Source organism: Carassius auratus, chromosome 7, assembly GCF_003368295.1.
Source record: "Carassius auratus strain Wakin chromosome 7, ASM336829v1, whole genome shotgun sequence".
In the NCBI taxonomy this organism is placed as follows: domain Eukaryota; kingdom Metazoa; phylum Chordata; class Actinopteri; order Cypriniformes; family Cyprinidae; genus Carassius; species Carassius auratus.
In genome coordinates this window covers 7,990,211-8,001,400 of record NC_039249.1, presented here as the reverse complement: position 1 = coordinate 8,001,400, position 11,190 = coordinate 7,990,211, and the positions used below count along the sequence as shown (strand labels likewise).

The 11,190-nt window shown below is 38.7% G+C and overlaps 1 protein-coding gene across 1 annotated transcript; it reads left to right on the top strand.

Moving 5' to 3' along the window:
* The first annotated feature begins 219 nt into the window (after positions 1–219).
* On the top strand, positions 220–10,937 carry LOC113105738 (glycogen phosphorylase, muscle form). Its single transcript, XM_026267000.1, has 20 exons — positions 220–584; positions 2,040–2,141; positions 3,273–3,351; positions 3,438–3,541; positions 3,614–3,745; positions 3,918–4,029; positions 4,502–4,584; positions 4,674–4,817; positions 4,958–5,050; positions 5,563–5,709; positions 5,983–6,146; positions 6,805–6,919; positions 7,082–7,183; positions 7,282–7,429; positions 7,639–7,697; positions 7,780–7,921; positions 8,010–8,217; positions 8,431–8,565; positions 8,686–8,752; positions 9,593–10,937. The coding sequence occupies exons 1-20, from the start codon at positions 342–344 to the stop codon at positions 9,740–9,742; spliced, it is 2,529 nt and encodes an 842-aa protein (XP_026122785.1). The 5' UTR covers positions 220–341; the 3' UTR covers positions 9,743–10,937.
* Positions 10,938–11,190: the final 253 nt, after the last annotated feature.

The window sequence follows — 11,190 nt, the reverse complement described above, 5'->3', positions numbered from 1 at the left end:
ACCTTCAGAGTGATCAACATTCTGTAAGAATTTTTTATGCATTATTTTGTGTAAGTAGTCACGCTACTGGCTTATGTTATCCCACTGCAATAACTTCATCTTAACCAATACTAACCAGTGTTTAATAAATTATGACCCGTCAAGACTGTAAATATATAGTAGCCATGTATATATAGAGGGGAGTGTGAGCAAATGTGAGCGCCAATGAGCGCGCTTGACCCTGAAGCATCCGCTCGAGATCACAGTGACGCGCGTCGCAACACACGCAGGAGGCATCACGTACACTGTATCCCTGGTGCGCCATACCTACTTTTACAATATTTAATATTACAGTCTACAAGATGTCCAAGCCTCTGACGGACCAAGAGAAAAGGAAGCAAATTTCCGTGCGAGGTCTCGCCGGGGTTGAAAACGTCGCAGACCTCAAGACCAATTTTAATCGCCATCTGCACTTTACGTTGGTTAAGGACCGTAATGTTGCAACGAAGCGCGACTACTACTTCGCCCTGGCGCACACAGTCCGCGACCATTTGGTGGGAAGATGGATCCGGACGCAACAGCATTACTACGAGAAAGACCCTAAAGTAAGAAACTCAAATGCCGCAGTTTCATCCTTCCGTCCGGTGCTGCACGTACACCACCGACAGACGGGAGGAGGGTCAAACCGCACAACCGGCGACATGTTGCGCAGTACAGGCTAGAGCTGCATTATACAAAAATAAACATTTTTATCTTTCTTGCTAGTGTAATACTGTGGTAATTATATTGCAACAGGAAATGCCGCTTAATGCTAATGGCTCGTCAGATGGCAATGCCTTTTTTCACCAATTACATAATCTTTTCATGACTGATGTCACTAGCGACTGCATTCAGTGTCGTGCAGATCAAACGACACGAAATCACAAATGTATGAAAAGTGCTGCACTGTGTGCCCTTGACAACTGTATCCACAGGTCAAATTGTTATTTTATAATTGTCGACGGTGCAAGTTCGATTGAAATATTAATATATGCACATCTTTGTGGATGTTAAAACAAGCAGACCTAATAGCTTTCTCTTATGCACAACTGGAAACATCAATACAATTACTGCACTGAACCGTTGAATTTACAAAACAAAAACAACAGCAAAAACAAGTTTTCTACATAATATGATGCGGTTCTTATTTTTTTTTATTTATAAACGTTACACGTTTAGATTTAAGTTTACAAATCTTCAATTGACGGAATATGATGTTGTCATCCTAATTTCTGCATGGATTGTTGTGATTGGTTTTCTTTCTTGTTTATTTGCATAAAGAAATGTTATTGGTTCAGTCCTAAAACCGGAGAAAGAAAGCCTACAGTTGTCACAAGGAAGCTAGTTTACATCCTTGACATATTACATCATAATTATAGCACTCATTATCAACTTAAATTTGAAATAATGTTAACTGCAGATTTGATTTTTCCCCATAAATCCCCAAATACTATTTTAAAAACCTATTTAAAAAAGGAAAGAAATGTGAAATTCTATTTTCTGTTTTGTTTGTTTTTTCATTCTAAAATAGTGCTAAAACACGTGCAGTTTTAAAGTAAAAAAATAATTGAAGGTTAGGATATTGTTTAGGTGTATTCGGAATTTGTCTGGCATCCTGGCACAGTGTTCAACCTTAAATGCTGACAGCTAATGCTGCTATTTTTACATCAGCAACTATCAGAGACACTGCACAGACCTGCTTCTCTCCTAACCTTTGTTATCATTTATAGACAAGAGACCAAATTTTACAAGCTAGTTTTGTGCACTAGCAAGTCCTCCATGATGGTTGTCATTGTGCAACCTTCAGTGACTAAATGCTTTGCAGTGGCGGTCGGTGAGGTCTCAGACGTCCATTACAGATTAGGCTTGTGTTGTGCACCTGTCACAATAATGCATGTCAGATAGGCTAGCCTGCTCAGCAGCAGGGGCTTTTATGGCTCCTACTTCACTGTTGCTCGAAATGGCTCTCAGCTGTTGGTGTTATTTTTTTTCACATTTCTCCTTGTTTGGCTCACCTCCAGCGTGTGTACTATCTCTCTCTGGAATTCTACATGGGACGGACACTTCAAAACACCATGGTAAACTTAGCTTTGGAGAATGCCTGTGACGAGGCCATCTATCAGGTGAGGATATATTTACAAACATTTCAAGCAAAGCACAAACCCATTCAAAAAACCCACTATGTTTAGGATGATGGAACCGTAAGTGCTTTGAGTTATGGCCTATAGGAATATGTCAGCCTTGCAGTATCTGTAAGGAAGGAAATGTGAATTAATTGAAATGTCTGCACCCCTAGTGGCGCAAAAAACAATTGCAATCAGGTGAATGGTTCAACTGTACTGCAGGGGTGTTTAAACCTGTTCCACTTCCTGCCAACGTCCTAGAGTTTAGCTCTAACCAGCTCCAACACACTTGCCTGGAAGTTTCTAGTTAGTCTGAAGATCTGGATTAACTGGTTCAGGTGTGTTTAATTATGGTTGGAGCTAAACTCTGCAGGATGCTGGCCCTCCAGGAACAGGTTTAGACACCCCTGTCCTACTGTGTTCTACATAACAACATTGGCTCAGCCAGTGGTGTGTGTGTTTGGTGTGGGACTATTACTTTTTCCAAATATAGGAGGGACATTATCAGTTAGTATTCCATTCATCCCAATGCTTTAACCTTTATGCTGACTTAACCTTTTGGGGAAGAGTTTGACCCCTAACCCTAGGATTGTGGGTTCGAATCTTGGGCTGGCAATAACACGACTTAGGTGCCCTTGGGCAAGGCACCAAATCCCCAACTGCTCCCCGGGCACAGCAAGCTTAAATGGCTGCCCACTGCTCCGGCTGTGTGTTCACAGTGTGTGTGTAGCTCCAACCATAATTAAACACTGTGTGTGTGTGCACTTTGGATGGGTTAAATGCAGAACACAAATTCTGAGTATGGGTCACCATACTTGGCTAAATGTCACGTCGCTTTTAAAGAGGTCATTTTCAGTCATCATCACAACCAGTCATAGCATAATAATAAATAAAGAGCTTATGGATGGGATGCACTGTAATTCTGCTAATCTTAGATTGGTTGCCCCTGGTTCTTTAATTCTAATCAAGAAATGAAAGACAAATCATTCTAGATATGCACTGCTATGCTGAGAATGCCTACAAATAGGTGTTTGATGAAAGATGAAACCAGGCAACAAAGCATGTTTTGTGTTCTCAGAGGTTACATACCTTCTTTGGCCCCTCCAGCTCTCATGTTCTGTTTCTTCTCAGCTGGGTCTGGATATGGAGGAGCTGCAGGACATGGAGGAGGATGCTGGCCTGGGAAACGGAGGCCTTGGTCGACTCGCAGGTGAACTTGGTCTCTTTAAATATGCTGATTGTAAGATTAATATAGGGCTTGTTGTTATAGAGAGCTTAATTTCTCTTTTTCTGCAGCTTGCTTCCTGGACTCCATGGCAACCTTGGGCCTGGCAGCGTATGGATATGGAATCCGCTATGAGTTTGGAATCTTTAATCAGAAAATCGTGAATGGCTGGCAGGTAAAGCATACTTGCAACAGTACCTCTCTTGGTGCATTTGGGTCTTAGTAAATGATTGACATCATCTGACAGGTGGAGGAAGCGGATGATTGGCTGCGTTATGGCAATCCTTGGGAAAAAGCCCGGCCTGAATACATGCGACCTGTGCATTTCTATGGTCGAGTGGAACACCACCCTGATGGAGTGAAATGGGTGGACACACAGGTGAGATAAAATCTTACTGACCCCTCCCCAATGTTTTGAACGGTAGTGTACATCAGGAAGGTCAGTGAAGCCTAAAGCAGAACAACCAATATGCAAAGCATGACCAAGATTGTGAAATTTATACATGTGTGTGTACATCTTCTCATTAAATCTGTACCCGTTGTGTCACCAGGTGGTCCTTGCCCTTCCCTATGACACACCTGTCCCAGGATACAGAAACAACATTGTTAACACAATGAGGCTCTGGTCTGCCAAAGCTCCATGTGAATTCCACCTCAAAGACTGTGAGTTCTCAATCAATCAATCAAACAATCAATCAAACAAACAATCAATCAATCAATAAATCAATGAACCAATCAACCTATCAATCAATCAATCAATAAATGTTCCAGCACTATAAGCTTTATTATTGATTAGATGCTATTCATTATAAGCCTTATGCATTGCTAAAAACATGCGTTGCTAAGGACTTAGTCTGAACAACTTTAAAGGCAATTTTCTCAATATTTATCAATATCAATATGTTTTGCACCCTCAGATTCCAGATTTTCAAATAGTTGTATCTCGTCCAAATATTGCCCTATCATAACAAGCCAATTCAACAAAAAAAATCAACCCATGTTATTGGTTTTGTGGTCCAGTTTCTCAAATGTAAATGTAATTTATATATATAAAAAAACCTAATTGACCCCAAACTGTTGAATGGAAGTGTGAAATGTGTCTTTGAGCCTTAGATCTTTCTCTCTCCCAAAACAGTTAATGTTGGTGGTTATATCCAGGCCGTTCTGGACAAGAATCTCGCTGAGAACATCTCCCGTGTGCTTTACCCTAATGACAATGTGAGTGCAACTCAAGTCCATTCAAGTGATTCATGTTCAGAAGCAAACAAGCCTAAATGTAAACAGATCCTCCTGTTTGTATATATCAGTTCTTTGAGGGGAAGGAGTTGCGTCTGAAGCAGGAGTATTTTGTGGTGGCTGCGACTCTCCAGGACATTATCCGCAGGTTCAAAGCCTCCAAGTTTGGCTCAACTGAGGTGGTGCGCATGGATCTGACCACACTGCCAGATAAAGTAAGATAGGCCGGGAGCTCTTTGTTTCATGTTACACGTCCAATTTGTGTCATATCTGAGGTGATTTAATCATATGAATAATAAAACCGAATGCATTAAAAAACTGTTAAAGAGGTCCTCCCTTTGTCTGTTTTGTTTAGGTTGCTATACAACTGAATGACACTCATCCTGCGATGGCCATCCCTGAACTGATGAGAATACTGGTGGATGATGAGAAACTGCCCTGGGACACGGTGAGCTGAAAAATCCTCATCATTTTGTCATTTATGATGCTCAAAAAAAAAATATATATATATACATGAGACAGGACTATTTAATTGATTATTAGGGGTAATATAAAGACATAACATGAATGTGATGACATTTTTACATTGATAATAAAATAATTTCTGCATTTTTTTATAATTTAATTTTTTACTTTTAATGTACATTTATAAAACTATACTGTACTTTTTATTGTGTTACCTTGACAGTGAAATATTGATATTTGGTCTTTTTACCACCATTATCAACCTCTTAACCTCACTTTTTACTCTTGTAGAAACGCAAAAAAATATTTCTTGTAGTTTCCTTTCACCACTATAGAAGTTTACTCAACTATGACTTTCTCTTTTGTGAAGCCCAGAAATGTGAAAAGTGCCCATAAAATTTTGCCCATGTGGACCAACACCATAACATTGTACTAATTTCTGTTTTTCTCTCACTCTGCCACTACCTGACTTTCTGTCATTCTCTTTCTTCTCAGGCTTGGGACATCACTGTGCGTACTTGCGCATATACTAACCACACTGTGTTACCAGAAGCTCTGGAACGCTGGCCTGTTGACCTGTTCCAAAACCTCCTGCCCCGTCACCTAGAGATCATCTACGAGATTAACCGACGTCACCTGGAGGTCTGGGAACAGATGTTCTCTTCATGGCACATTGCATTTGAAATTTTGAAGGGGTTGGGAGATCAGTAACTGCATTAGGACTGTAGGACTGTGTCCACTCCAAATAAGGAGTAAACTGCACAGTAAGGTTATATAAACAACCTTATCTGCTCTACATGACTGAGCATCCAGTAAATTTCAGATGAAGAAAAGTAAATTCTCAAGAAACTTCCCATGTACTTTCTTGCCTGTTATGCTCTGTTTTGACCTTCCACCTTCTGTCTTGTTTCTCAGCGGATCTCTGCTCTGTACCCTGGTGATGATGATCGTTTGAGACGCATGTCTCTTGTTGAGGAGTACGGACAGAAGAAGATCAACATGGCTCATCTCTGCATCGTTGGATCTCACGCAGTTAATGGCGTGGCACAAATCCACTCGGACATTATTAAGGATACTGTGTATGTTTTTTAATGTGTTTATATTACAGCTCAGTGGCCCCAAAAGTATTCGGACACCTAAAACACACATTTAAAAATGTATTTTACTATTAAAAAGTTCAGGAAGATTTTTAGTCTCTCACCTAGACTGCATTTATTTGATGAAAAATTCTGTATAAACAGAAATACTGTAAAATATTATTTCAATCGAACGTTTTCTATTGTTATTTATTTTAAATCGTGGCAAAGTAAATTTTTTGCTATCCTTTACTCCAGTCTTCAGTGTCAGAAATCATTCTAATATGCTGATTTAGTGTTCAAGAAACATTTCTTCTTATTATTATCATTGTTGAAAACAGTTGTGCTGCTTCATGTTTTTGTGGACAGCCTGAAAATAGAAATACTTTGTGAAGTTAAAAAGGTCTTTTCTGTCACGTTTGATCAGTTTAATAAATCTAACAAAAGTATCATTTCTTTTAAAAAAGCCAAAACATTTGAATACGAATATTTATGTTGAGGAAACACAACATAAGCATACTTGTCCACAGCAATGGCATATCTTACATGTCCAAATACTTTTAAAAGCCACTGTTTATATCAACATAATGTGGTTGGTATTACAGTAATTTCATGTAGCCCTAGTTAAAATCTCATTTGGTTGGGTTGATTCTGTGTTCAGTTTTAAGGACTTCTATGAGGTGGACCCACAGAAGTTTCAGAACAAGACCAATGGTATCACTCCTCGTCGCTGGCTTGTCATGTGTAACCCTGGACTGGCTGAGGTTATCGCTGAGGTAAAGAACATTGCTGATCAAAAATAAATAAATAAAGTTAGCAGTACATGTATGAACAGGTAGGGGGCACTATTGAGAAAACATACAAAAAGTACAATAACCGTATTTGATTTTAGTCCAGGTCAGTCATTTTAAGTCATAATGTCATATGTTAAACATTAGAGAATTGGAGAGGACTACATCCGTGACCTGAGCCAGCTGAAGAACCTCCTAAAGTTTGTGGATGATGATGCCTTAATTCGAGATATTGCCAAGGTTAAACAGGTGAGACAGAAAATATCCCACAGTCAAAGTGAAATGGAGTGCATGTTCTACATAAACATGATTTCCATATATATTCTATATTGCTTTGTCTGTTTCAGGAGAATAAGATGAAATTTGCTGTGCAACTAGAAGAACAATACAAGGTGAAGATTAACCCAAACTCCATGTTTGATGTTCAAGTGAAGAGGATCCATGAATACAAAAGACAGCTGTTGAACTGTCTGCACATTGTCACCCTCTACAACCGTAAGTCAATAATAATTCAGGTTTTTCAATATTTTTCCAGCTTTACAAACTTCCCATTTAATGGTGAAACCAAGTCGCGCATATCTAGTATGATAAATATAATACTTTTATTTCAGTAGGCAGTATGTACTGTTCGTTATGCACTAAACAGCAAACTATTCTCTTTTTTTAAGATAGTCTACTTTAACTTTACTGTTTTGTGTGATCAGGCATCAAGAAGGACCCTAGCAAGGCCTGGACTCCTAGGACCATTATGATTGGAGGAAAGGTTTGACTGATCACTTCTCTGACCAATCAGTTCTGTTCTACTTAAGTTTGAATGCTAATTGGCTAAATCATGCATCTTCAAGGCCGCTCCTGGGTATCACACAGCTAAGATGATCATCAAACTTATCACAGCCATTGGAGAAGTGGTAAATAATGATATTGTGGTGGGAGATCGTCTGAAAGTCATCTACCTTGAGAACTACAAGGTTACACTGGCAGAGAAAGGTAGGATGCAAACTTAACATTGGATCAGCTTCCTGTCTTATTAATTCATTCACATAACTCGCTCTGCCTGCTTCTTTCTATTTTTCAGTCATCCCTGCATCTGACCTGTCCGAGCAGATCTCCACAGCAGGAACAGAAGCTTCTGGAACAGGCAACATGAAGTTCATGCTGAATGGTGCTCTGACCATCGGCACCATGGATGGGGCTAACGTGGAGATGGCAGAAGAGGCGGGAGAAGAGAACCTCTTTATATTCGGCATGAGAGTGAAGGATGTGGAAGCTTTGGACAAGAAAGGGTGACAGCAAGCTTCAATGAACCATTTACTAAATAGCATTTTATTTGTTTGTTTTAGTGCATTCATTCTTGTTTAAGAAAGCAGTTTATTTGATCAAACATTCATCTGTTTAAAACAGAGTAATACAATCCAAATGTTATCAGTTTTATTGCACTGAAGGAAAGGTTGCAAATACAGCTCTGCTCGACTTAGCTGAAGTTGGTTTATTTCCAGATATGATGCCATGGAGTATTATAACCGCATTCCAGAGCTGAAGCAAGTCATGGATCAGATCTCTGGAGGATTCTTCAGCCCTGGAGAACCTGATCAGTTTAAAGACATTGTTAAGATTCTTATGCAACATGACAGGTAAGAACCACAAATATATTTGGATACCTCCACCCTTTTTCATTCCATTTCTCACATAGCCACAGTTTAACAGTGATCATATAAATTGTTAATTATTTTGGTTGTCTGATGGGATTGCAGGTTCAAGGTGTTTGCTGACTACGAAGACTACATTAAATGTCAGGATAAAGTCAGCGCCTTGTATAAGGTTTGTATTACAAAAACATTTAATGGTTCAGCGTATTTCAGGAAGAGTTTCCAGCCAAAAGCCTTTAGTTTAATCACAGAGTGGCTAAGCTTTTATTTGCCACATAATTAATAGGAAAATACATTTGTGCAAAAGTTTTGGGTCAGTAATACATGTTGTTTTTGAAAGAAATCTATGAAAAACCTTCTGAGAAAATGTATTACAAATTTAGCACTGTTTTAGTTGATAATAATGCATGTCCCAAATCAGCATTTGAGAATGGTTTCTGAAGGATCATGTGACGCTGAAGACTGGAGGCAATTCAGCTTTGCCATCACACGAACAAATTACATTGTGAAATATATTAGAACAGAAAACACAGAAAACATTTAAAATGGTAATAATGTAGTAATATTACCGGTTTTGGTGTATTTCTGATTTATTAAATGCAGCCTAGGTGAGCATAGCATACTTTCTTCAGAAACTTGAAACAACTTACAGACCCCAAACTTTTGATAGGTAGTGTATGCTAACAAGATGAGTTATTCATTTTTTTGGTCCATTTTGCCTGAAGGAGACTGTACATTTGAATGTTTATATGTGACATAATTAGAAAGCTGAATTAATAAGCTTTCCGTTGATGCAGAATTTGTTAAGGTTTGGTCTATTCGAAAATCTGGAATCTGAGGGTGCAAAAAAAAAAAAGAAATATTTAGCAATACGTTTTGGGGCTTTAAATTCAAGTTGACCGTTCCATCAGTGTTTATTTGGAAACATGTCATATAATTCCCTTCTGATTTAATGTAATGCTCTAAAGAGCTTTAACACAGAAACATGTTCCTTTTCCTCATTCTTAAACAGAATACTAAAGAATGGACCAAAATGGTCATCCACAACATTGCTGGTTGTGGCAAATTCTCCAGCGACCGCACCATCGGCCAGTACGCTCGTGAGATCTGGGGCATGGAGCCCAGTCTGGAGAAGATCGCAGCCCCAGACGACCCCCGCTAAGTCCTTCCACAGCATCAAAATCTCCCATTTGTCATAGCTGTTCCCACATTCAGTTTATTTACCATTGTGACGATGTTTAAATGTGATTTTTAACGTTGACATGTCATAGGAGATGTTTCTCCATCTTGCCGTCAGACAGCCAGAATACCTCACAACTTCTCTGCATCCCTGCTCTAGTGACGAGCTGTCAACGCATCTAGCTTTGTGGCATGTTAATATACAGTATGTGTTGGTGTAAGAATGTTATAAATATTATGAAAAGTTATAAAGTAGTATTCATCTACCCATGCCAGATGGACAGCACAGTCTCATCTTGGAGAACCGAACATACACTGTGAGGGCAAAGTATAACAAAAACTTTTATTTGGCCAAATGTCATAGCATGATGATGACTGTTAAAGGAAACCATTTCAGAAACCACCAGTTTTTCTTTTTTGTGTGTGTGTTGTGACAAAATGTTTGAGTTTTGAATCACTTATACTCTATTTTAATTTTGACAAGAAGTTATTAAGTGAACAGTCTGGGCTTAACCATACAAGTGTTGTTTGTGTATGTCTAAATCTCTTTCATTGGCCTCTTGATGCTCATGACTTGCTCTTTCACCTGCAGAGCTCCTCACTTCAGCACTTTAGGCATGATCTGTCACTTTTGTCCTCATCAAGTGTTGTACTGTAATTCTTTCCACATATATATTGTAACTCTGCACTGGTTTTCACACCACATAAAATAAGACCCGAAGGAATGATGGGGCCCTGCAGAAAATTTTGCTTGAATCCAGTGAGGTAGCAAAACTAATATAGCGCTGAAGTGTGATTCTCTATAACGGCCAGGCAGCGTTCAAGACCCTGATATGTATTTACTCTGATATATTGTGTTAGACTTATATATTTAGAATAGGAAATGAATGTATGGTGCAGTGCTTTTGGAATTGCAAATATGCAATTAAACTAGGCTTAAATTGCTGGTTTAGTGGTAATGGATGGTGGTTTATTTATGCCACCCCTACATGGACTTGCAACCTAACCTTCAACTTATTTAGTAAGCAGCTCCAGCCGCCACCATCCCCTCCAGTGATCTTGTCGAGTATTTTGTTCTCTCTGAATGTTTTGCCCGTATTTTGGGAAACAGCACACACCAAACAGTCCTACTGATGCCCTTGAAGAGTGACAAAATCAAATAAAGCTATTAAGAGTGATGCTGTTTCTGATTTTTGCAAGTATTATGTTGTTCTTACATGCCACAATACTGTCTCTCAAAAGTTTGGATTTAAAAAAAAAAATAGTTTTTGAAAGAAGATTCAAAAGAAGATTTAGAAATCGTTCTAATAACATGCTTATTTGGTGCTCAAAAAACATTGATTATTATCTAAATAGAAAACATAGTTTTGTTTACAATTCTTAGAATTAGAATAGAATGTTCAGAACAGATTTAACAATGTTAAATAAAAA